Here is a 27,806-nt window from a genome sequence, read left to right on the forward strand (position 1 = left end):
GGGTCTTTGCCGTGCCGGCGACACGGGGACCCTTAAAACCGCAGGCGCGGTGCCTGCGGACTGAAGACTCGGCGGGTGCCTTAAGCGCCCCCCCTGATTCGCGAAGAGCCTTTTTAAAGGCTGCGGAGGGGATACGGGGGGTGGCGCGGCACTGAGAGTCCATCGCTACCTCTGCTGAGCGAAGCCGCGAGCCATGACCGGAGAGCGCTGACTTCCTTCCTTGAAATTCGGCTGAAAAAACAACCCGTGAGTAATTTGGACTTGGCTTTTAAGAAATTTATCCACTGAATTTGAGACGATCGGGGGATGTGCTAAAAGGAAGTCCGCACCCCCCACCTTGCAGACGATCTAGAGCAACGAAAAAAGAACTAAGCTGGAGTGCCTACCCTGTAAAGGGTGAGTTTTAAAAAAAGACAGTAACTTCCAAGATTTGGAAATTTTGAGCAGGAGAGAGGAGTGTTGGATGCTTTGTGTTCTGTTGTAAACAACCCCCCCTCCCGGGCCCGGGAGCGTCCTGCTTTGGAGCTGGTTTAAGAAGTGCAGAGTTTGACAGCTGTCAAAGCTGTCAAACGGACTGTTAATAGTGGAAAATTGCTACCTAAGTTACCTCTGGATTAAAAAGAGTTACAATTGATCTAAAATTGTTGGAAATAAAGAAACAATAACAAGACAAAGGACTGTTGGGGAAAAGAATACTAAGTAACCAGATTCCCTCTAGAGGGAATTCTGTGGAACTACAATGGCTGTGGATGGAAAGATACTGGGAGAAATCGAAAGGATGTTCTATTTGGTCGGAATCTTACAAGAGCAGACTACGGCTATGAGTGAACAATTGATGACCTTGACTTCTGAAACTAGTAGTCCTGCTGAATGTAACGAGGACCTCAATGAGAAAGAATCCACAGCTGAACCAGAAATGATAATAAAAGAAGAGGAGAAGACAAAACAAGAAAGAGAAGAAGTGATGTGGGAAAATACTGAGCAGAAGCTGACGCCTGTGGAATACAAACAAGGAGATTATTGGAGCAAATCTACTATAAATCCACGAAAGATGCAGAAGACGAAAGTGGAGGCCCTGGGAGTCTATGAAATTAAGGAATTTAAAATAAAGAAATATAATCGGGGCCTCCACATAGACTCTGACTTTGATTACCTTCAAGATTCATGCCTTGTGGAAACTCTTCAGCAGCTGTTTGTAAATATGGGAAGAGACTTTGGATTGATGGTGAAATAACTCTTTCGAGATGTGACGACTGGCATAAAGGATTACCAACAAGACCGGCGGAGAGGGACTGAAAGAGACTGGAGGGCCTCGGACGTGAGGAACCCGGGCTAGGAACTGTTATTTTGGACATGCTTTGGGAAGGGACGCAAACCGGGGACGGGGAGGGAGGGAAAAATCCAACAACACTCATGATTATGGGATTTGGTTAAAAAGATCATTATTCAAGACAAAATGGGAAATCGATGGAAGGGAATTGAGGTCCAACTTAGAAAAAACTAATTTTGTTTGTTTTTATAAAAGGACTAATATTAAGACAGGGAAATGCCAATTTGCTGACATAAATTTGGAAATGGGGATGCAAGGGAGGGGGTAGGGGGAAGTCAATGACCAGGGTTAGGAAATAACATTTTCGGGAAAGTATATATGTTTGTTGTTGTTTTCTTTTTTTTTCTCTTTGTTTATGTGTTTGTTTGTTTTTTGTGTTTTTGTTTTTGTCTATATAAAATGTGAAAACCCAATAAAAATTTTATAAAAAAAAAAAAAAAAAAACAGCCAAGATATGGACTAATCTCTCCACAGGAAAAAAAATAAAAACCTGAACAGTATTATTTGGTGCAAAAGTAAGTGTTGCTTCACATATTCTGTATTTCTTGTCAATGTTATGAGAGTTAATCCTGAATGCTGACTGCAAACTAGGAATGCAGCAAACATCTGTGAATTAAAACAGGAATACTAAAAAATAAATAACAACAACAACCCAGATTCTAGGAAGGACTTTTCTAAGCGAAGTCTGCTGCCATTTTACATAGCCTTGAGTACATTCTCTGACACGCCATACTAAACCACATACAGTGGTGCCCCGCAAGCCGGAAAACTCGCTAGACGAAAGAGTTTTCCGTTTTGGAGGCACTTCGCAAAACGAATCTCCTATGGGCTTGCTTCGCAAGACGAAAAGGTCTTGCGAGTTCCTGCGGGGTTTTTTTCCTTTTCCTCCCCTTTTTCTAAGCCGCTAAGCCGCTTATCAGCTGATCCGATAAGCTGATAAGCCGCTAATAGCGCTAATCCGCTAATCCGTCAATGGGCTTGCTTCGCAAGACGAAAAAACCGCTAGACGAAGAGAATCACAGAACGGGTTCTTTTCGTCTTGCGAGCCACCACTGTACATAGAGCTGTTCTTACATAGAGCTGTTCTTATTCAGCCCAGTGTCAGCATGCAGCATCCTGGAGTAGCTGCCAGGTGTGCTGAGCCCCTGAAGGACCTACTGCTACACAGGTGCCTGCCGTGGAACTTCAATGCACCTGCCCAGCAAACCATGGTACTAAGTATCCTGGAATCACCATTTTAATTTTGCACAATGCTGCATTAGGGACAGGAAGCAGAGGGGAAGCTAGCTCAGTACTGCTTGCACTGACCGGCAGAGACTCTCCACACTTACAGGGAGCCCGAACTGGAGACGCTGGGACTTGAACCTAGGAACTTCTGCTTGCAGGGCAGAAGCAATACCACTGAGCCACGGTCCACCTCTAAATGGTGGCTCTAAGTCACGTCTTGCCCACCAAAGGAACCTTAACCCATGCAGAAGCAGGCCCACATATGACATCTCCTCCTCACACCTGGAGCCAGACCTGGGACAACTGAATGGACGGACCCACAAGAGCATACGGTGACTCTCCAAAAACAACAGCTGTGAAATGAAATTGGGTAGGAAGGAAATAGAGGGGAGGGCCATAAATCAGAATTTGACTTAATAATCCACAGCAGCACTTCTAATAAATAATAAAAATAATAATAATTTATTATTCATACCCCGCCCATCTGGCTGGGTTTCCCCAGCCACTCTGGGCGGCTTCCAACAAAACACTAAAATACAATAACCTATAAAACATTAAAAGCTTCCCTAAACAGGGCTGCCTTCAGATGTCTTCTAAAAGTTTGGTAGTTGTTTTTCTCTTTGACATCTGGTGGGAGGGCGTTCCACAGAGTGGGTGCCACTACCAAGAAGGCCCTCTGCCTGCTTCCCTGTAACTTGGCTTCTTGTAGTGAGGGAACCACCAGAAGGCCCTCAGCGCTGGACCTCAGTGTCCGGGCAAAACGATGGAGGTGGAGACGCTCCTTCAAATACAACATGGAATTGAGTAACCTTGGAATCAGCTGTCACTTTGCTTTGTTTTGTTTTTAAAAAACCTAAGTTTCTAGTCCTCAGCTGTTAGAAAAGGTAGGTGTGGGAAATAACTTGCGAGATTTCAAAAGACAGGAAGGGCAGCAGTGGGAACCAAGCGGGATTTGCTATGGGCAGGACTTTCACTTTGTGCCATTCCCCATGAGTAACGGGAGAACAATAAAAATTGCGCAAACCAATCTGGCACAGCATCCAGGTTAGCCTGGCACAGAGTGTTATCCGTTGTGGAGTATGCGCAGGACTGCCTAGAATTCTTACTGAGCTCTCCTGAGTTACAGTACCAACATCTGTTGATGAATCAGAGAACCTGGTTTCTCAGCCATAAGCTCAGAGGGTGACCTTGAGCCAAGTCATCTATCTCTCAACATCAACTTCCCATCTGCAAAAAAAAGTGCCACCTCCAAGCTTTATTGCAAAGACAAATGGCATAACGATTACAACAGACTTTGCACACTAAATATGGCAGTGTAATAAATCAGCCTCCAATTACATACACCGCCTTGATATTTTCCATGGGATTGACTGTGCTATCATTGAGCCATTCCACCTCTTAGCTGAGCAAACATGTTCTGGAGAGAAACCTATTAAAAATAAGCTCCTTTACATCCAATTCCTATTCAGAATTTATGCCTTCTTAAAGGTAACAGGAAGCTAGTAATACTAAGCCCTGGTTATATACACCCATTATCTTGGTGTGTTTTTTATTGCTCTAGCAGATGGAATGAGTGCACTAGGCCTAAAGCCAGATTATACTAGATCGAGAACTCAAGGTTTCTAAATCAACTCAACAGAACCTTTAGACTAACACCTAGCTTTCACTGAGGTTGTAAGTGAGGTTGTATCAGGGACGCAACGCTCTGACTTCATATGGGGGCTAACGTTACTGAATGTTCCTTCCATTCATAACATGCCCTCCCCATAGAAAACTAGGTGTCAAAATGACAGCCTTCTGCATGAGTTGCTTAGCCTTCTGCATGAGTTGCTAGTTTTCTGTGTGCAGGGAATTCCACCCACCCTCTGCAAGGTATGGTTGCAGCATTTGGGGCTACAGTGGTACCTTAGTTCTCAAACTTAATCCGTTCTGGGAGTCCATTCGACTCCCGAAACCATTCGAAAACCAAGGCGTAGCTTCTGATTGGCTGCAGGAGCTTCCTGCACTCAAGTGGAAGCCGCGTCGGACGTTTGGCTTCTGAAAAAAGTTTGCAAACCAGAACACTTACTTCCAGGTTTGCGGCGCTCGGGAGCCAATTTGTTCAGGAGCCAAGCCGTTCAAGTACCAAGGTACCACTGTATTTAGTCAAGTTTCAAGTCTTGTCTGAGTGACGTCTACGCTGGCCTGGTCATGTCCCCAGAATGGAAGATGGCAGGATTCCCAAGGATGTGCTCTATGGGGAGCTGACTTCAGGCACCAATCCCATTGGCAGACCATTTGCAGATGTCTGCAAATGTGGCAGGAAGGCTGGCAACATCAACCCTGCTGTGTGGGAATCCCTTGCAGATAATCGCAGTGCCTTGAGATACAGTGTCAGGTTGTACATCCATTGCAATGACCAGAGGAGGAAGGACCCATGTTGTCAGCATCCCTTCACCTTTCTGTTCATTCTCAACCAACACATTAAACTTGTTTGCTGCATTAAACCAGAAATAGTCTGCTTCTCTCTCTCAGCTAATAATGTAATTAAAGAAAGCCATTTCCCAGCCAAAAAGACAAGAGAGCATATCCCCTCCTGCACTGCAAGGACTAAAATTAAACTTCTGGCACTGTTTATAGAGGCAGGATTTGGACTCAAACTCCAGAAAGGTGTCAAAGCCAATTTTTCCCCCTCCTAGGTAAAATTAAACATCCACATGCAGCATCTGCTGAAGGTCAGGACTGATGTTTTCAAAACATCCTTCAAAATAATTGTGAGGTTAATGGCTTTCCATTTCCAACATCCCACCCAGCTTCTGCCTGCCAAGGCCAGAGGGCAAAAAGACCAATCATGAGGCAGCAATCCTGATGAGCACTTCCTCACCTGGGGACAGGGGCAGCCTGTCCCATTTCGCCTCAGGGGGTGAGATAGGAAGGTGCCAACCCCCCACCCCCATGCTTACCATGGTTGTGCCATGGCAGCTTCTGGCAAGATCCTGAGCAGCAATATCTTGCCAGAAGTCACTGTCACAGGCTCTGCCCCACAGGATTCCACCACCTGAGGCAGTTGCTTTGATCTGCCTCACGGTCAGGCCGTCCTTGCCTGCAGAACACAGCAAAGCACTATGGCTAAAGGTAAAGGTAAAGGGACCCCGGACTGTTAGGTTCAGTCACTGACGACTCTGGGGTTGCAGTGCTCATCTTGCTTTACTGGCCGAGGGAGCCAGCATTTGTTCACAGACAGCTTCCGGGTCATGTGGTCAGCATGACTAAGCCGCTTCTGGCAAATCAGAGCAGCGCACGGAAACGCCATTTACCTTCCCGCCGGAGTGGTACCTATTTATCTACTTGAACTTTTTGGTGTGCTTTCGAACTGCTAGGTTGGCAGGAGCAGGGACTGAGCAATGGGAGCTCACCCCGTTGTGGGGATTCGAACCACCGACCTTCTGATCGGCAAGCCCTAGGCTCTGTGGTTTAACCCACAGCACCACCCACATCCCGCACTATGGCTACTAACAGTTTTTTAGCACACCTCCGCTTTGTCTCTCCCTGCCCCCCTCCATGTTGATTCTCCAACATGGGCCAATGGTCAGGAATGATGAGAGGGCCATAGGTTTCCCAGGGTTCTTACAAGGGAAAAATGATATCACAAGCTACCGTAACTCATTGCACTTTCCCGGAAGATGTAAGAATATAAGGAGAGCCTACTGGATCAGGCCAATGGAGCATTTATCCTGTTCTCACACCAGCCAACTAGATGCCTGTGGGAAACCCACAAACAGGACCCGACAATAAAAGCATGTGCCCCTTCTGCGGTTTCCGGCAACCTCCTCTGGCTGTGGAGGCAGAAAGTAGCCAACATGGGTGGCAGCCATTGAAACCCTTCATATGAAGACATAGCAGAGAGCAACAGCCTATGCCAGGGGTCAGCAAACTTTTTCAGCAGGGGGCCGGTCCACTGTCCCTCAGACCTTGTGGGGAGCTGGACATCTTTCCGCAGGGCCTGCAAGACAGAGTTGTTCCACCAGGCCTTTGGTCAGGGCGCAGCCTGACTCCCTCCTCTGGCAACCTGCACAGAATTTTGCTTAACAGTTGCCATTAATTTGATTTTAATTAATTTTTATAATGAAATGCTTTTAGAATGCTGGATTATTTGATTGTTTGATTATTTGATTGTTGTTAGCCGCCCTGAGCCCGGCTTCAGCTGGGAAGGGCGGGATATAAATAAAATGTATTATTATTATTATTATTATTATTATTATTATTATTATTATTATTATATTTTTTGGGGGGGAACGAATTCCTATGCCCCACCAATAACCCAGAGGTGCATTTTAAATAAAAGCTCACATTCTACTCATGTAAAAAACATGCTGATTCCTGGACCATCTGCAGGCTGGATTTAGAAGGCAATTGGGCCAGATCCGGCCCCTGGGCCTTAGTTTGCCTACCCCTGGCCTATGCTCACGTGCAGCAACAGCAGAGACCATGTGAATCAGACCCACTGTTCCATCTTTCTCCAGACTGCATATACACCGACAGGCGGTGGTTCCTCAAGATCTCAAGCAGGAATCTTCTTCCCCATTGCTGAACCTGCCTGCAAAGCAGACGTACTACCACTGAACTTCCCCATCCATCACCCGCAGGCAATTTTTATCTCAGCCTAAGCAGCCAAGCAAGGACAGAACTACAAGATTGCTTTCAGAGATTCTGCAGCAGCACAGTAAACAGAAGAGCTATTTGCGACAGCCTCTTCTTGCTCTCTCAGATCCAATAGGCATGTGCCATTAAGGCGTTATGAGCTGGAAATTTATGGGGAAATTGGTGCACATTAAGAGACTACTACCAAAGGCATCTTACCAAAAAAACAACAACAACCCACTGTGGTGCCTTGACACATTCTGCCATTCCTCACCCCCAACTTGCAGAGAAGGTCCATTCATCCAAGTGCTACCTGTAATGATCTGCTGCTTCTTTCAAGAGACAAAGCAAATTGGTAGGCATTTCATGAGCGCACACTGCGTGACACAGCATGCTTTCAAATGAAGATGCGTAACAGCAGCAGGCCACCAGGAAATATTGCTTTAAAAGATAAGAACTAGTGATAAACGTTCTTTAAATATACCAGTCATGGGAAGTTAGTGGGAGAGGCAGTAGGGGGCTATTTAGGATGACAAAATTATAACTCCAGAATGCAACTTCACTTGAGGCAGAGAAACTATGAGCGACCGCCAAGGCACAGAACCTCTCCTCTGACCGGCAAACACAGGTACTCTTAACCTGAACTGTTTTTAACCAGTTACAGATAGGTAGCCGTGTTGGTCTGCCATAGTCAAAATAAAAAAATTCCTTCTAGTAGCACCTTAAAGACCAACTAAGTTAGTTCTTGGTATGAGCTTTCGTGTGCATGCACACTTCTTCAGATACACTGAAGAATCTGAATACAGATTCTGAATACAGATTCATAAGAATCTGAATCAGATACACTGTGTATCTGAAGAAGTGTGCATGCACACGAAAGCTCATACCAAGAACTAACTTAGTTGGTCTTTAAGGTGCTACTGGAAGGATTTTTTTTGTTTTGTTTTTAACCATTCTGCAATGCACCCAAAGCAGATCCCGAGACACTATATAAATAAATATAGCCGCAATGTAGTAGAGACAATATAAATAAAGCTGCCCTCAGGAGACCCTGAGCTGTGGGGTTAATTGAAATACAGTCAGGATTTCAAGCCGAAAGGCAGAATGGAAAAAGGTGCAGACAGATCTGCTGCATCTTTCTGTTAATTGCTTCTGGGCTCATGCAAAACGGGTCCTTCTACAACTAGGTGCCCTCCAAATGTTTTGGATTTCAACTCACCCATCAGCCTCAACCAAGCATGGTCAGAAGAAAACAGCTCTCAGTTTAATCCAAGCTTGTATTTCACAAGTTAAAGCAAAGTTTTCAGACCTCCTAAAATTTCACCTTCTAAAATTAAAACCAAATTGTTTCAATTCTGCATTTTCAAGCAAGTAAGGAAAAGCCATCAGATTTGGCACCAAATGTAGAATTCAAACTTTTAAGCAAGTTTATTATCTTTATGGTTGAGGAATATTTTTGAAAATCTGTGGGGAAATGTCTGATAACTCTCCAGAATGATGCTCAGAACAACTTTCAGGCACCAAGAAGAGGAAATTCTATTATCTCCATATCTCCTTGCCCCTCACTATGATTAGCAGAAGCAGACTAAATTATTGTTGAAACAAAATTTTAAAAAAATCCTTCCAGTAGCACTACTGGAAAGAATCCCCCCCCCCCCCCAGCTACGGCAGACCAACACGGCTACCTACCTGTAACTAAATTATTGTTGTTATCATTATTAACTTGCATGTTTTTAATGAGCCACTCTTTTTATTTTTTAAAAAAATGAACTCAAAGCGACTTACGAAAGCCCAAATGGGCTTCTAAGTGCTTTACAAGTAAACAAAAACCCAATGGCACAAGCATTAAGATAAAAACATTTGTAGTTAAATGACACGGTTAACTGGCACAATAAAACAACCCTATTAAAAGATTAAAATGTATACTTTCATAATTGAAATATCAAAAAGCCAATCCCATTTATTGCGAACTATGCAAACTAAAGAACTGTATGCAAATGTGTATGACTAATACAAGTTGTGAAATCCAGCTTTCCCTGGCAGAGAGAACGCACTTTCCCACAGTCATCCTTTGGCCACTGTGAGAACAGGGTGCTGGACTAGATGGGTCATTGGCCTAATCCAGAAGCCTCTTATGATGTTCCTATCTGTCCACCTAGACCAGTATTGCCTACTCTGTCTGGCAGTGGCTTTCCAGAGTCTCAAGAAAGGAAGAGTCAAAGTCTCAAGAAAGGAAGAGTCAAAGGTGCCTCTTCAGCTGAAGTTGTCCGTGTCTGAACCTGCGGGCAAAACACACATGCAAAACTTTGACTCTGCCACACTGAGATGTAACCTGTCCCTTACAAACTTTGGCACTGCCCTCAGTTTTATCCAGCAAACAATATAGCGTGGTTTGAAGAGTTGAAGCGCATTCCTATGTTGTGAATCGCCCAGAGATCTACGGGTGAAGGGTGGTATACGAATTTAATAAATAATAATACTTCCAAAACATTCCTATTTTAGAAATAAACTCAGTTTACTTTGGTGAGTTCACTCCCTTATCCTGTAAAGTTACAGATTTCAGCTTTTGTTTGTTTCATTAAATTTATATGCCGCTCAATTGTAAGAAAACCTCAATGCAGTTTCTGTCTTTTGTCTTTCACCAGGCCTTCTGAACATCACCTGAAGCAAAATTACAAACTCAAAAGTAGAACTTTTCAGCGATTCCAAATGAGCAGCCCACAGAAAGCGGAAATATTCACAGTCTTGTGTCACTTTACTCAAAGTACATCAAACACCGAAACACATTCATGTTCCCACGACCTTAATTCAATCACAACATTGATTTGTGAATCCTGCAGATTTTGCCTCTTTCGATCCCATCCATTTTAATGCAGTTCTACTGCATGTTCCATAAATTCTCACCAGAATTACCATATACCAAATAACATTACATTAAATATCCTATCACATACAGTATACCCATTTTTTCATTCTGTCTCATTGTTTTCAGCCATCATTTGTCTCACAAGCATCATCAATATGGCAACAGATTTATTGCTGCTATATAACGCAGGATATTCCATGCAAAAGGCAGCCTGTTTACTCTACAAATGTCATATGCAAAGTTCAGCAATAAATAATTTCTAAAAGCACAATAGAATTTGGCGTTTCCAGGAGACTAACAAACCCTGTCATTTGAGAGTACAATGGATGCTCGGCTTGCGAATGTGATCCATGTGGGAGGCACATTCGCAACCCGCAGCATTCGCAACCCACAGCGCCACATCTGTGCACGCACGGGTCACGATTTGGCACTTCTGTGCATGCTCAAAGTGTGAATTAGCGTTTCTGTGCATGCGCCGAAACCCGGAAATAACCCGTTCCAGTACTTCCGGGTTCGGCGTGGTGCGCAACCTGAAAACGCACAACCTGAAGCGTCTGTAACCCGAGGTATGACTGTACTACTTGTAATCCCATACTGGAGCGTCTGTAACCCGAGGTATGACTGTACTACTTGGAATCCCATACTGGAGCAAGGGGTTACTAGGCGGTGAACAAAGTGCACTCTGCACATTATCAGGAGCAAGCTTCGGAAATTCTAGCTGTTACAAGGCTGAACTTTCAGTATCCACAATAGGCTCTAAAGACTAGCCCTGGTTTGAATGTCCCATTGAATTCTGTTGGGCTTGTCTAAGAGTTTGTTCAAAGCAACAATATTTGGGGTGAAGCCACGCAAGTTTCCAAAAAGGCACACAACACCTAAGTCCCAAACAGCATTCGCTTGAAAAATTCCTATTGAGAATGCATGCACGATACTACCATTCTTCGTCTTTCAAGCTTTTCTCTCACACATCTGGGTATTAAAGTGTGCCTTTTATAGGGTCATCCTGAGCATGTTTATTCAGAAGCATGTCCCACCACGATCAAAAGGATTCGCTCTCTAGGAAGACTGCAACCTCAATCACTGTCCTTCCTCAGCCATCACCAGCATTTGAAAATAACCAGGCACATTTTGCACCTGGCTATTGGTCACTTGTGACCAACTGAACACGCCCAGGAGCCAGGATGGTGCCTGATGCCTTCACCATCTGAAGGTGCACGCCCAGGGATCCTTGAATCTTGGTTGTTTTCACACACTGGCAAGACATCCTGTAGAATTCTATCCATGATATTTTCTCTGTCCAATCAGAAAGAATTTCAGGAACCAAAAACTCATATTGAAAAATACATGTGGCCCCAAAATGGCAACTAGACATTCCATTTTGGCAACTGTAACCCTGGTTTTAGGAGCCATTTGACCCCTAGGTCATATTTCTGATTTTCTAACACTGCTCAGCCATCATCACTTTACCATTTGACTGCACCCTGTGTGCATAGGATGGGGAATCTGTGGCCTTCCAGATGTTGGACTCCTAACTCCCCATCATGACCAAAGGTGAGGGATTATGGAACCTGTAGTCCAGGCAACATCTGGAGGGTCAGAGGTTCCCCACCCCTGAGATAGTCCTCAACCCAAGGACCCTGTGTTTATGTGGGGGGTTGTCATAGACAGGGCAGGTGAGTTTGGGGGTCAGAGAACCCAGGTGTCCCCTCACTTCCTTCCAAGCACATGGCCAGGCCAGAAAAAGATATTGCCCAGAAGGCTGGGAATTGGGCTATTTTAAAGTATGTGAAACTGAATAGCATCTATGATATGGTAGTGATGATACTGAAACAGCCAACCTATAAGCCGACACGGTGTGCATGTCATTGTGCTGCTCCCCATTCATTTTCAGTGGGGCCTGATGATGAAATGTGCACACATACCACATACAAAGTATAACATGGGGTGCAAATCAGCTAGGTTTTACTCAGAGCAAACCTATTTAAATTAATCAACCTAACCAAGTCATGTTCATTTATTTCAATGGGACTACTCTGAGTAGTTGAACACCACCCATGGATCCTCCCCTCTAGTTATCAACTTCTGAGACCAAGGCCAGACCAAGGTACCTGGAATTAGGTGTAAGGTTCAACTGCACTGAGCCAACATTAGCCTGATAGCCAGATATGATAAAAGCCGTTAACCTTGATCAGAAAGTTTCTGCTCACATCAGAATGCTGAGGCCAGGAAATCCCAGAGATTATAATCAACGAAGCGAGCTGCCTTCAGAGTATTTTAGCTTCATTTCTGACTGCACTATGGAGAGGACCCTGAACTCCCTTGGGGCTAGGATGGACGGGACTGCTTCAGGATTATATGCAAGGATGTAGAAAACTGCAAGAACGTCCATCCATTTCTGCTCATGCAGCACACACAAAAACCAGTTGCAATTTCCATCAGATGGACAAGAGGTAGGCAGCAGAGTAAATGTTGTATATTGGCACAGTTCAAGCACACAGTTCTATGTATTTGTTCAGGTCATGCACACACAAAATTGACTTCTGTCTCGTTACAAAACAACACATGTCATTCTCTCTTACCAAGCACAAGATGCAGTGTCTAAAAAGGTCCACGCATTCACAGCAATAACAATACTCAGATCCGGCTTCATAACATGACATAGTCAACTCATTAAGTGTTGATGGGACAACATCATGCTGCTTATATGCCCATGACTACCTGTGATTGTCTCAGGAAGCAGTTAACTGCTGTGTTGTTACTTAGATGGCACCAATTGTATTATCTCTATTGATTTATATATGCCTTAATGCCAAACCTGGATTCTAAGCAGTGTACAAAATATAAAAACTAGTTGCACAAACATTTAAACACACAATAAAACAATGTCACAACAGAGACACACACAGAGGTCAGCAGCATTTGAAAGCACTGAATGGTAAAAGTAGGGAAGAGTTTTGAGAAATGTCCCCCTCTGAACCCCCTTGCCTTGGCCTGACCCCCCCCCAAAAAAAAAAAAATTCAGTGCAGTCCCCGAAGGAAAAAGCCACAGAAGCATTACATGTAACTGAGACCAGAACTCTTGCTTTTTAAAACCAAAGGTGGTAAAATTAAAGTTACAAACTTTCAGGATGGTACTTGACACACCTGCAAATGAGTCACATCTGCAACTGCATAATATTCTAGCTTAATTTGGGCAAGACATGTGGAAGCTGAACCAACAACAAAGGCTTAGGAGTGCAGGTGCAGAATACAAATTTACATAATAGGCAATACTCATTGAGAGGAATATAGAATAAGAAAGTTGCTCCAGGTCTTTCCCAGTTTATTTACACAACACGTTGTAACATTAAACTCTGTGCAAGAATAGTAAGAAATCTGACCACTTACAAGAGTTTGGAAACGGACGTGGTGTAGCGAGTTTATTAGTCCTTGATGAGCTTGACTCTGAAATTAACTGCAGAATAGTTGCACGCTTTTCCCTCCATGCGATTGTGTGCCTCTGAATCACCTGTTTAAATCTCTACACTTGTCACAGAGTAGAAAGACGGGTTTTATACCGGCTTTCCCTTCTGTCCCTTTCCAGTTTTCTTTTCAGTTATTTGTTGACTTAGGAAGAACAATGCTCCACCAGAGCCGTACATCCTGCTCTAATACCAACCATCGTGCTTTTATCACATTTGCAAACCTCTCCCTCAAAATACCATTACAGTTCGGTTGCCTGCAAGCTTCGAATTGTTATTTTCCAGGCACTCAAAGCTCTGCCTGTTCTAGCAGGCATGCGGCAAAAAAAAAAACAGGACACTTATGAGGCCCAAGGTGGGCTAGATACACCTGCGAGCTATGTTTGGCTTGGTAGGTCACAGGTTTCAGAGGCAGGTGCCAGCCATACAGGTAATCCAACTCACCTCCTTACAGGTTCACAGAGAGTTTGGGACAGCTGAGAAAAAGGAGGCTACTGTAAGGGGGCAAGTTCAGCAGAGTGCTAGGACATAAATCACTTAGTACGAACCATGGACACCTTGTGTTTTACACAGCAACATACCATCATATTCCACATCCCTATGTGAGACACTCCAGAAAACAGGGGCGTAAGCCCCTGCAAGGAATCAAACAGCCCTGCTAATCACTATCCCTCCCCGATTCACCACGAATAATGAATTCATTGAAGCTCGAGTAGCTAATACAACAAAGCACAGGCCTCTTGCAAAAGGCATAGTACAGTACCTGTGACTCAAATCCAACTAGAGTCAGTGGGGCTTAAGCCTCATAGAAATGAACAAGACTTAAGACAGTCACAACATACATAATCTCCATTAATGCAATAGGGCTTAAAAGAAACAACGGAGTTTAGCTGGATCAGGACCAACATTTATATTACAGATTAAGGGCCGGGTCAAATGTGAACTGCAGCGTAATGGTTCCACCTGCTCTGTGGCTTTTAGCTGTTTCATATGGTTGATGGAGTATTTTAGTATCTATTGGGCTTTTGTATTTTCTGCTCTGCACCCTGCCCTGGTATCCATAAAGGGCGGTATATAAATATTTTTTAATACATGTATAGATATACCCTAGGGCTGGATGATAGGCAGATATATCGTCCAAAACTGGTTTGAAGTCCATATCATGATATCATTTTAATGTTTAACCTGTCAATTATATCACAAATCAGGGTGGGTGCATGTTATGCAAAAACCACAATGCGGGGGAAACCGTGAAACTAGCCAATGCCTCTGCATAGCTCCATCCTCATTCCAGACATCGTGAAATATCGGTATATTGTGATGTTTAGCTGCTGATATATCACCATGTTGGAAGTCAGATATCGCCTAGCCCTAGACAACAGACTGTCTGGACAATGCCATACCTGGGAGCAGGTACGGGAGAAAGTTTGTCTGAGTTCTCCGTTTACGGGGGGGAAATCCCCACATTCATGGAAAAGTCATCCCATCAGGGAGAAGAATAGACCGCAAACCTTCTCCATAAACTGCAAGGTGGATATTCAACTTGGGAGTAAAACTGAAGAAATCAGGTTGCTCCTACCACAGGGGTGAGGAATGTTTTTCCACCCGGGGGCAAGATTCCCTAATAGGCAACTTACTAGGGCTGAATACTAGAGGTGGTTTGGGCCACAGGAACAAGTGAGTACACTCCCCTCTCTATCCTCCATTCAGGCAAGCAAGGAGGAATATAAAGTTCAAGCACACATTCCAGTCTGGCAAAGACACAAAAGGAGGGTGCAAATCAAGGTCACTAAGGGATGTGACTTGGGGAAATCAAGTGTGGTTGGCGTGGCCATGTGAGAGTCCCAAAAAGCCAGACAGAGAGGCCTGGGGGTGTCATGGACTGGTTGGACACAAAGAAATGGTGGGAGGAGCTAGCTGAGGAACCACCAAGGGAAGAAGGTTCAGAACCCTGGGAGTGGTGGTGGGACAATGACGAGTGGTCAGAGGGAGAAGACCAGGATGAGAAGGTATCAGAAGCTGAAGAGGTAACAGGACTTAGTGAGCTGAGGGAGCCTGTGGCAGAGAGAAGTCCAGAATCAGAGGCAGAAGCTCTGAGAGGAGGGAAGCCAAGAGGCAGAGATGAGTCTGGCTGGTGAAGAGTCACAGATGTGACAAGCTGCTATGACAAGCTCCTATCCCCCCTGGTCTCCCAGAACCAAGAGCGGCATGAAAAGGGTGGAGGAGAGGTTGGCTTCACATAGGCACAGTCTCCAATTGCTTGGGGGGGGAGGGAACCTGTAGAGGAGGGGAGTTAGGCATCTGTGGGGAGGCAGACACCTTCCGTCTCAACAACTGCTTCATGGGGACAAGACCTACCAGTGACGAGTTGCTATGCTCGTTAGACCTGACATTCTTGTGCTGATAGTGTCTTTGCTAATAAAGGGTTAACTCCAACTTACACTGTGTGATTTATTGCTGGCTAGCTCCTGACACAAGGGCCACATTCAGCCCCTGGCCCTGAGGTTTCCCGCCCCCCATACTACTGCCTCTTCTGCACCAAAGTTGCACATTGCCAGATCTTCAGACACAATTGTCATACAACCGGGCTATGGGGAAATAAATTTCCAAGAAACCAGACTAAAAGGAATATTCATAACTCCGAAAATAGCTGCAATCCTTTCCTGTAGGACCTGGTTACCAATGAAATCTCCCCAAGAAACTTCAGGCACAGAAGCTTACGAAAGGGCCAAATATGTGCCGAATGGTTCTGAAAGCCCTCTGTACACACACGCTAAATCTCCTATATTGCGCTGCTCACCGATCCATCAGGCTGAACACTACACCACACAGGAGGGGGGATGACCTGACCTTATCAATACTGGTTTAGCAGTTTGAATAACCAAATTTGCTATGCTGGGACAGGAAGCCTCCAGGAACTAATGAGGAAAGTTTCTTCCCCCAACACCACCATAAAAAGAGATTTCCTGTATTTCTAGTTAGAAGTGGCTTAAAGCGTTGTGAAGAGAAAGTTCCTGCGCCAATCGCGTGCCAGTTTTGACGTATTTTACGTCAGAGAACAGAAGGAGCATATTGAAAAGGAGCTTTCGCCTCTCCTCTCTCAATTGTACAGTATGAGCTATCAGCAACACGATAATCTCATTAAGCTGAAAACTGAGAAGGTGCAGAGTCTACAGGCCACGGTGCTATGTTCTAACTGTGTTCCTGGATACTGGACTTCCATAAACAAAGACTGACCAAATGCTGGATAAGCCAATCCATTTCTTTATTTCTGCACACGCTGACATCTGGCTGTCTTAATAGCAACAGATGGTCAGACAAGGGAGCTGTTGCTTTAACCGAGCAAACTGTTAATTTCTTGTCAATATTTACACATTCTTTCGAACAATGCAACCATTAGGAAGCACTTAAAGAGAAATGGAGATGGTAGCAATTACCAAGGCCTGGTGCATCCATTTATCCTCATTAACTCCTCGTTAAATGAACCAGATACTTGATAGGAATATTTATTCCCTACTGAGCAGAACGTTTGGTATTCGGCAGACTTCTTCTCCCTCTTCAAAAGAAAGAAATAATTTTGTCTTATTAAATTGGCTTTTCAAGGCTGCCTAGCATCAGGTATTACCAGAACCCTGAGGTGTTAACAGATATTAATTTGCACCAGTCGATTCGCAGCAACTAGCCATACTTCCGTTATCGATGAACCTATTCAAATGTGAAAGCAAGAACTGTTCCTGGGGGAGTCAGCCTGACTTGTAGCTGTTGCAACAAAACTTTCTCCAATTAGGTTCTAGCGCCCTCACTAACAGCCAGGTAAGCCCAAGAACAACATACTTTACAAGCAAATAATGGTCTTCAAGTAAGTTGTCTCACCATGTTCCCTATAAGTTTGTCCTGCGCAGCAAAGCTACTAGCTTACCAAAATGCACGTCAAGAATGAAGGCTCTTCACTTCCTCAGCTCCTAATTTTCTCCACTCTGTGTGCCTTCAGCTCTTTGCTTTTTCAAGCATCTGCTACCTCCACCAACCCGTTTTCCCACTGCTACCTGCTTAGATGTGTGCTTCGTTCACAGCACCCCTGACTTCCAGACCACTTCTTTTCCATCTCAGTTCTGTTTGCCAGCTCCACCGCTGAAACAATACAAATTTTCCTGGCCCCAGGTCCTATGTGAGGTTTCCTCCCACCCCACCCCAAAATCCTGCCTTTTCCTGTTACTACTTTTTTTCCTCTACCTTTCTCTCAAATTCCTGCTTCTCAGACTACAGTGCTGCTTTTCACCCTCCCTGTTCCTTAAAATTCCTGACCTCTTTGCTTCTAACATCCCAGTCATCCCAACTACCTAATAGCTTCTCCCGGAAGTACCTTCAGTACACCATATGTGAATTTCATTTCTCTCCCATCCAAACTGACCTTTCGCTTCGCTCACAGAAGTTGCACTGTTCTTTATGATTCCGTTGTGAACACCTACACTGTAAGCAATGAAAACATGACACCAAAGGAGACTGGACAATGGGGAATTAGGGAGCGGGGGGGGGGGGATAACCAGGTTTATATTCTATAGTAGCATGTTAAATCCTACAGGCCCCTTTTCACATTACGCAACATCAGCAAGTGGGGATATTCTACTGATAACATGGGATATAATGTCCCGACTTATCAGTTGAATGGAATGCTGACAGGATGTGCCAGCGACACGACTCGCAGGGACATTCATTCCCTAGGTGGGGTCTGAACCAGGGGCTTAGGAAGGGGGACGGGGGGGGTCCCTCCATGTTCCATCATGGAGGGGGTTGGCAAATTATCAAGGAACACTTGCTGCCCTACTAGGGCGGTTCATAAAAAACTTTTTTTAAAAAACATGCCTGCTCCAAAGGTCTTCTCTTACTACTCTAGGGATTATATAGCTATATATGAAATTTCATGCATATCAGTTAATATCTTGACCCTCCTCCACGAAATAGCTGTTTACTTGGCTGTTTTCCTATGTCATGAAGGCTAAAATTTCAATTCAGTGGAGCACTTACTGTTCCCAACCCTAACTCTGCAGAAAGCCATCTAATTAGACTTTTATTTGATTTTGACATGTTTTTAGGAGGTAATTTAATTACTGTTTGATTTTATACCAGTGTTATGCATCTGATGTTAGCCGCCCTGAGTGCAACTTCGGCCGGGGAGGGCGGGATATAAATAAAAGATTATTATTATTATTATTCCTTTGTAAGAAAATATGAAATAACGTAAAACCATTTTTTGCAGGCAAAAAAAAATATCAATGGGGGGGGGTGACTAGAAATTTTCCACACCGGGTACCACCTTCCTACGCCTCTGTCCTGAACACGCGAAACCAAACTGCATCACCCATTATCAAAAGCACATGTAAGCCTAAGCCTTTCTGCAGGGCCAGCCAACAATGGCAATGATAGGCTAGGTGTGTTTGTCTTCACCTGAAAGAAGAGTTTGGATTTGATATCCCGCCTTTCACTCCCCTTCAGGAGTCTCAAAGCGGCTCACATTCTCCTTTCCCTTCCTCCCCCACAACAAACGCTCTGTGAGGTGAGTGGGGCTGAGAGACTTCAGAGAAGTGTGACTGGCCCAAGGTCACCCAGCAGCTGCATGTGGAGGAGCGGGGAAGCGAACCCGGTTCCCCAGATTACGAGACTACCACTTTAACCACTACACCACACTGGCTTGCAGCTTCTTCTGCTGTTCTACAGCACTGTGTGGATGCTTTGCAGCCAAAGTTCTACTACAATACCAATAGTAGCGATGAGAAATGGTGGCTTGACATGTAATAAGCTCTATGTATCCTTGTGATTTCTTAAATACTGAAAGAACAGAACACACACACCCAACACCCAAAAGGTGATATTGCTTTCCCATGGTTCACTGCAGGCTATACAGCAGGCTTCGTGCATTAAATAATCGAAGAGTCCTGTGGCACCTTAAAGAGGCATCTGAAAAGCTGGGCTTCCGTCCAGGAAAGAGCCTATGACATAATAAATTTCTTAGTCTTTTAGGTATAACAGGACTCTGGCTGGTTTTGCTGCAAGAGACTAACTAACATGGCTACTACCCCCTCTGGAAATTTTTACATAAAATAGTTTGCAAATCAGAAGCTGGCCTCAGGCATGTTGCCTCTTCCTCTCCACTCCCCATTATGCGCAGTGCATGTCTCTTTATGCTATATTTGTTCTAGTCCGCTGGCGTGCTGGTGACAGACTGTGTATGCTCCAGGGGGAGGGAAACACTGGGGACGAGGAGGGCAAGTGACCGAGGCGGCAGGTGGAGGGGTTGGCTTGCAAAGCAAACCTGGGCATCAGGCCCTAATAACATACTTGCAATGGGAAGCCCAAAAAAATTGTGGCGAAAATGGAAAAGGGAGCAGAAATTGTTGCAGTTTGTGTACCGTCGGGAACGCAAATCAGACGAGCACAGACTACTGGTATCCATTAACATTGTTGCTGTTTTAAAATCTGCAAATGGTATGTTATTGATTACTTTCTTTACATGGTTTCAATGTTTCCTTTACGTCGAAATGAATGCAACTTACGTACATAAATAATTACATATGTTATGTAACCTAAGTTAAACAGCAGATAAATACAGCGGTACCTCGGGTTACAGACACTTCAGGTTACAGACACTTTAGGTTACAGACTCCGCTAACCCAGAAATAGTACCTCGGGTTAAGAACTTTGCTTCAGGATGAGAACAGAAATTGTGCTTCGGCGGCACGGCAGCAGTAGCAGGCCCCATTAGCTAAAGTGGTGCTTCAGGTTAAGAACAGTTTCAGGTTAAGAACGGACCTCCGGAACGAATTAAGTTCTTAACCTGAGGTACCACTGTAATGTAGTATTTGGTGGAAACTGAACAGCAGCAGAAGAGAAACAGCGCTGGTGGTCATGAATACAGGTTGGAACAGAAACATCTGCCTTCTGTACATGCATAAGCCTCATCCACATCCTGCAACTGCTGCTTTATGGGGAAGAGTGAAATGAATCGGATGTCCTCCACACATAAAGGCCTTCATATGGAATGTGTGTTTGAGTGAGGAAGGTACTTGACTGCTTCTCCCCCAGGGGGCACCCAGAAAGCAGCAAGAAGAGAGAATGGGCCACATGTACAGCATTCATTCCTCTGCCCCCTGTTAAAAATGTTTCATTAGGTCCCCTCATCCACCCTTCTATTCCAACGCACAGTTCACAGTTCCCAGGAATTCTGAACGGCCTAGCAAAACGCCCATCAAATGCAGATAAGAATGGAGGGAAGTTTGTATATTGCAAGAACCCGAAGAGTAAAGTCAAATGCCTCTGTGGAACCCCTGAAGGAGCTCTGCCAATATGTGAGTTACACAGTATGAGGAAGGCAGCAGATCTTGCCACCCCATCCAATATCCTCCCCCCTGTGCAGGGCTTTGCTTTTCCACGTTGACTTATATGGGAGAAAGTAAAGCTGGGCACTTGGATAGGAGCCAAATTTTAGGTTCCGTGTCTTGGTCACACTAATAGTGTGGCAGATTTTGGGCGGGGGGGGGGGGCTTTGTGGAGATTAGCCCATATAGCAGAGGAACGCAATCTATATTCAATCAAATTATACCACGCCACACAAGAACAGGAAAGAGCAAAGTGCAAGATGCCCGATAAGATTCTAGATCAAGAACAGTTGCAAGTATTAATAAGCAAACACAGGTTACTCAGGTTGAATAAGCTGTGCCACAAACTGTACAGTGATGAAAGCAAGAAATGCAAAGCTAAAGGCTTACCTAATCCCTAACACAATTTGAAAAGGAGAAGTTTCACCCCACTTCCAAGAAACATTATGTGCAATGGAGATCCACTCACATATCCTGTCTCCTAGCGGACACACAACCAGTGAAAACCAAAGCAAGGAAAGGAGGGGGAGAAGACTGCAAACAAAAGGCAAGCTTATTACGACATTATAGTGATCTAAAGGGGGGGGTTGTACAGAGAACAAAAGGATGCTAAGACACCAAGTTTAGCAGGCCAAAAAAGAGGGAACGGAGCACACCAGGATTAGCAGGAAGTTTATTTCAAGAAAGCAAAGGGAAGGTTGTGCAAGAAGTTAATTCTACTACAGTGTGGGCATGCAATATTTCCTCTTAGCACAGTGTAAGATTGTTTGGATATTACATGCCTTATAGAAACACGTCTTTCTAGAAATGGGGAGCCGATGCCACTTCATCCGATTTAATCAACACCAAGTCCTTAAACAATGCTTTTGTGTTTATCCACTGTCGTTCTTTTTCTAAATGAAAATGCAATGCTAGACTGAACTGGAAATGCAATATTAAGCAGGTGAAGAGAGGAGCAGGTGTAGGTTCCATACCACCTTTCAACAAGACTAAGCCACCTGAACTGAAGAAGGCTCAACATTTTGAAGAGTGCAGGGAAAACATGCGAATTTTGTATTTCAGATCCAGGAGGATACACACACACACACAAATTGAATGCAATGGTTTCTACAGCCATCCAAACTGGCAAAATATGCACACTGCAAAAAAAAAAAAAGCTCTTTCTATAGATGCACAGGCCCTGAGACTCAGGCTGCGGCTGATGATGTGAATTAGTCCAAAACTTTTGCAGATCATTAGGTTGGTGGAAACTGAGTGAAAGGGGAGAAGCAAAACCCATATGAAAGAAAAACGAGTTGAGAGGCATATCTGTTTTATTATTTATTATTGTTATTGTGTTGGCCTCTAGGCACTTAACAGTCAAGTTTAAAAGCAACATCTATCAAAAATGTAAACAACTGAATCAATACATAAAGCCTTGCCAAGGGGAGCAAGCAGGGAATGACTTATCAGCAATCCAGAGTAGAACCTTTGACTCGGTTGGATCAAACATCACCATACGCCCAGGAGAAAAGGAATGTCCTAACCGTGCACCAATAAGATGTTAGTGTCTGCACCAGACAGACGTCACTTGAGGGAGCATTTCACATGCCCAGGAGGAGCCACAATCGAAAAGGCCCTGTCTCCGTGCTACCTTCCAAACCTCTCTCACAAGGAAGCACACGGTGAAGGATTGTGCTATTTCTGCACAATCAAGCCTCTGAACAAACAAATATATACTAACTATTGCTTTCTAGCAGACAGGTATTACATGAGGGAGTGTCTGGTTTGCATGAGTTATTTCTAGAAGTGAGCCATGAAAACCTCACTGTTTCTCATCCCACCAAGGTTACTAGGATGCACTTTAAAAATCAGAACTGGAAAACAGTTGTTTTGCGTTAAGAGTGAGATCAGCCCTTGGCAAGATCATCATCACCTTTCTTACTTGACAGATCAGGCTGCAATTAAACACTGGTACAAAAAAGCATTTAGTGTCGCCTTTTCCCTACACCTCTAGCTGTCTGGGGGTGATGGAAACTGAAAGTCCAAAACATCTGAAGAAGGTTGGAGAAGGCTGGTTCAGAGCAGCAGAAATGACACAGTGAAAGATGTCTTTTTTCTCCTGCACACTTCTCCACCAGATGCATGGGCAAGATTCACACAGTATTGTATTTCACCACATAACCATTGCCACCGCATAATCGTCACACCCTGTTTTTTCAGCCCCAAAATTGGGTTAATTACCTTTCATCGCATAATCACACTGGTATAATTCTGTTCGTCTCACTACCTAAATGGAGCAGCAATGTATTCACCAGTAGCCTATGGATACGCATTTATCTCTTGTGCATTGCCAGTATAATGCATTTCCATAGGCACAAAGGGAGCGGGCAGGCAGGCGAAGCTGCCATAGGTGAGGCACATGATATGGCAAGACTTGCATCTTCCCACGACAGCCAAACTGTACAGTGATACGTTAACATGCAAGGACTGTTTAGTAATAATTTTTTGCTTCACATAATGGTCGCACCCCGCATTTTTGCAAAAATATGCAAAACAATTGGCATAAAATGTGGAGATTGTGTGGGGAATTACTGTACCTCCCAAGGCAACTCTCTTGCCTAGCACCATGGCCTGCCCTAGTGCCCCCCCCCCATTTCTTTGCCCAGCCAATACCAGTGTCAACACAGCACACTTCTGTCCCTTCAGGAGGGACTGAGCTTGGTGCCTGGCACTTACAGACCACAAACGTGTGTCCAACCCTTCTGCTCTTTCCTCTGTTTAAGCCCAAACCTTGCAAATTCCCAAGAGAAACCCTTATTTGCCACAGTGGTGAAAACTGGAGGAAATGGGCAGGTAAGAAGGTAATTACTACAGGCAGGGCAGAGTTCCAGAAATACATTTTATCCATGCTTTTTGCTGAGTGGAGCCTTTAAAATAAGCATTAGCCTGGTTGAAACGGGAGAGAATGAATTGTGCGTGCAGGCGAGTGATCGGACTGGCAGAGGACGGATAGAGAAATCCGTCCTTGTGCACGCAGCATAAAATGCTTTATTTTCTTCATTTTGTATGCCTATCACCAGCAGGCTAGGGGGTGGGTGGAATTACAAGCTAGTTATGCTTGCAGACTTGATTTACAAGGCTCTACTAGCAGCAATAGATGGTGGTAGTTCTGGCAAATAAGTACACCGGTCGATAGCTAAGTCGCTACCAGCTCTTAATGCGCCTCGTCCAAAAGCCTCAAATATATATCCCCATCTCACAACGCAAAAACCTCCAAGCCCAATTTTCCTCCCTCATCGCTTCCCACTGCCTCCTTCCTCAGCTGTTCCACATGCAGGTAACACAACTCCATCCAACTTGCCATTGATCTCCCCAAACCATAGTCAAGTCAAAACCATAGGTTACGCACAGTTGTGTGTTCTGAATCATGCAATGCGGACCCAGCTACAACCTTGGTGGGAAGGTTGTTTAGCCTTCCCCCCCCAAGCCATTTCTGTGCACACTCCGTAAGTGGATTTTCCCCTACAAATGAAAAATACCCAGGTCCTCAACTTCCTCCCCGCTCCATGGAAAAAAAGCAACTGGGAGAGGTGATTTTGAAGGGGTAAATGACAGGAGGGAAGAGATTTAAATGGTTGCTCCTGCCTGCTACTGTCCCATTCAAGACAGTAGCTTCCAGAGGCTGCTTTTCATGTTCGTTTGTTTTTTAAATAGAAATTTGCACAGGCAAAGCGACACACAACTCTTTGAAACATGTAACTTGGTCCTCAACTTTCAGTACCTGGTCTACCTGGGCTTATAAACTGAATGCTTTCAACCCCAAAACCTCATCTCCAAATATTCCCTTGGCTTATTAATAATATCTGTGCTCCCCGACCCCCACAACTTGCTAGTTTAGATTTTTAATTCTGTGGCGGAAAAGGACTTCCATTTTGCTTCTGAGACAGTAAGGGATGGGGCTGTAAAATAAATATGCCCCATTCCTTTGCTGCCCCAAAGGCCTCTGCTCCAGCCCAGCTGTGCTCAGATTCCAACACCGATAGTTGACTCCCTTTGCAGTCCCTCTGACCTGACCCCTACTATTTCCCACATCTAGTGTTCCTGTATCACAAGAGACCTCTATCAAAAACACACTCCATCTGCTGGCCACCTGAAGCAGGAAAAAAACTCTAATCCTCCCACAGATCCCCATTGGTTGTCTTGATATAAACCTCAATGCTACTCTATCACTCTCTTCCACTATGCAAATTATATCTCCCAGCTTCCTTCCCACAACAGTGAGAAATAATTCCCTTTCCCTGTCTCAGCCAATCCTGATTGTCTAGCTCACCCTAAACATATCCCTCTGGGCAAACTATCCTTGCATATCCAGCAACTCACTCACTCTCTCTTGCCTCCAAGCAAGCAGCCCTTGAAACCCAAACTCCAGTATTGCTTTCCAAACTACTTCCCTTGCCAATCTTTCCCCACCAGCCCACAACCCCAAACGCCTAGCCTCTCTTTGGTAACCCTACATCTTATATCCCCAACCCTGCTGCTCTCTTTGGACAACCAGTACTGACATTCTCCCTGATCCTTTTCACCTCTCTGCCAAATTACCTTGCAGTCCATCCATCAGACCTTTATGCAGTCCCTAAACAACTCCTGAGATTCTCTGCATTCCCACTACTTTTCCCAGACCTCTCAAATATTGCCCTTTCTCCTCTTCTTCCTGCAACCCCCAAAATTCCCTGGGTCAGGTTTGGCTCCCTGCAGAGTTTCATTTTAGCCAGAACTCACCAAACCTTAGCTATGTGCATACATGGCTTTCCATGCCCAGGTTCAGCCTCACAAGAGTGTTTGTTGGAGCATGTGCAAAGTGCTTGCCTTTCTCAACTAAGTAACCATGATCACACCTGATTGTAAGCAAGAAGAGCGGGTCAATATGCGCAACTTTTGGGCAAGTCTGAACACACAACACCCCTTCCAGAACCGTATGTCAGAACTTAAGCTATCGCCCCTCCTGCCCAAACAAGAACCCCTCATACCTCTAACTCCTGCGCTTTTAATCACCTCCCCCCATTGTGGCCACTTCCCAATATATGGAAGTTAGATGTGACATGGGGGGGCACTTTGCACATGCTCTGCAGCATACGTTTGTACAGTCCTTCCTATGTTTCCATTTCCACCACCACCAATATCATTCCACCCTCACACAAAACAAAAATTCATCTGCAATCTTATCCCCACTTTGTGCCTGTCAATTATTTAAACCTTGTCAGCAGACCCAAGCAAAAAGCTTTGCTTTATTTTAATCCAGGCTATAAATAAGTAAGCACAAGGAAATATTTTTTTAAAATACTTTTCTTCTCCAAGTCTAGCAAACTGGGAAGAAGTCCTGTCCCGAACAAAGTACTTTTTTCTGGGGGTGGGGGGGTCTCAAGAGTATGCAGTACCAGCACCTTCTTCTCCAAAAAAAAAAAATGTTAAAAGTGTGGCACTTGCTACAACAACTTCATGGTGTCTACCAGCACCTTAAGAGGAAAAAAGCACTACCCCAAACTATTTTCATGTAGCCCTTAGAATGGATTTGGGGGAAGCCTGCTTCCAATCGCGCCCTCCCTCAGTGGCGTAGCGTGGTGGGTGCAGGGGGGGCGGGCAACATCTGGGGGGTTAGGGTTAGGGGGCGCAAATCCACGGGTTAGGGGGCACAAATGACTTGCCTTGCCCCGGGTGCTGACAACCCACGCTACGCCACTGCCCTCCCTTCCATCCCCGAATCTCGCTCCCAGCCTTCGCCTACCTGGCGGGGCGGTTTTGAGAAGAAAAGCGCCAGGTGGGAGCAGGTGAGCTGTTTGCGGGAAGGAAAGCGAGCGGGAACGAGAGGGCGGCAACTCCCCTCCTCGGCCCACCCCCCACCCCCGCCTTCCTTACCTCCGGGGGTCTCCTTTGCGTCTCTCCTCCATCGCGGAGGCCGGTCGGGGCTGCCGGAGCAGCAGCAGCAGCAGAAGCCTTCGAGGCGAGCCGGGAGCTGCGCGCGCCCCGCGTCCTCCTCCTCCTCCGGAGTCCTTCCCTCCTCACACGCCGGAGAGCGGCGAGCGGCTTCGGCGCAGCCCCAGAAGCTCCGGCAGCGCCACCCAGCGCAGCCCGGCGACGGACGGAGGGCGAGAGAAGGGAAGGGAAAGAAAGGAAAAAGTCGCCTCAACTTGTCCGTCCCCTCCAGGAAGGAGAAAAGGCAGCGCGTGGGTCTCCGCTCCCTCCGCGGCTCCCTGGAAGGCGAGCGCGTCGCGCCCCCTGCCCGCTCGCCTCGCCTCCCGTCTGGGGGCGAGCCAGGGAGGCAGCCCCTCCGAAGAAGCGCTCCTCCGAGGCGGCGGGAAGAAGCGAGCGCGCGGGAGAGAGGCGGAGACGACGGGGAGGGAGAGAGAGAGAGAGACCCGGCAGCCTCCAAGCGCTGGGAGCTTCCTCGCTTCGCCCGTCCAAGATTTAAAGCCGTGACTCGGTCGCCTGGGCGCCGCCTCCCTCCCTCTCTCCCGCCCGTCCCCACCTCCTCCTCTCTCCTCCTCCTCCTCCAGCCGGATCCCATTCCCTTGCCAGCCCTGGTGCGCTCTCGCCGCCGGGAAGCGTCACGGGGGCCCCGGCCAGCCGGAGGAGGAGGAGCCACGCCGTCTCAGCTCGGGAGAGCTAACCTCCGGCCGCGTTAGATCTCCCCAGTGGCGTAGCGTGGGGGGGGGTGCAGGGGGGGCCGGCCGCACCGGGCGCAACATCTGGGGGTTAGGGTTAGGGGGTGCAATTCCATGGGTTAGGGGGCGCAAATCCACGGGTTAGGGGGCGCAAATTACTTGCCTTGCCCCGGGTGCTGACAACCCACGCTACGCCACTGGATCTCCCCCCTCAGAGGGCTTTCGACGCAGCTCCCAGGAGGATTTTGCAGTGTTTTCCCCCCACCTTGGGAATTGGAGTCCCTCTGT

The 27,806-nt window shown here is 45.7% G+C and overlaps 1 protein-coding gene across 2 annotated transcripts in view; it reads right to left on the reverse strand.

Moving 5' to 3' along the window:
- The window catches only part of SLC4A4 (solute carrier family 4 member 4), a 188,823-nt gene extending 161,775 nt beyond the window's left edge, over positions 1–27,048 (reverse strand). The window contains exon 1 of one of the 2 annotated variants that reach the window (XM_082236334.1): positions 26,773–27,048. In XM_082236334.1, coding sequence (XP_082092460.1) covers positions 26,773–26,804 — 32 coding nt within the window. In that variant the 5' untranslated portion in view covers positions 26,805–27,048. The remainder of the gene's footprint in view (positions 1–26,772) is intronic. The other variant, XM_082236336.1, reaches the window with a different exon arrangement.
- Between the last annotated feature and the right edge of the window lie 758 nt (positions 27,049–27,806).

The sequence above is a fragment of the Podarcis vaucheri genome, assembly GCF_965113315.1.
Source record: "Podarcis vaucheri genome assembly, chromosome: 9".
NCBI classification, from domain to species: Eukaryota; Metazoa; Chordata; class Lepidosauria; order Squamata; family Lacertidae; genus Podarcis; species Podarcis vaucheri.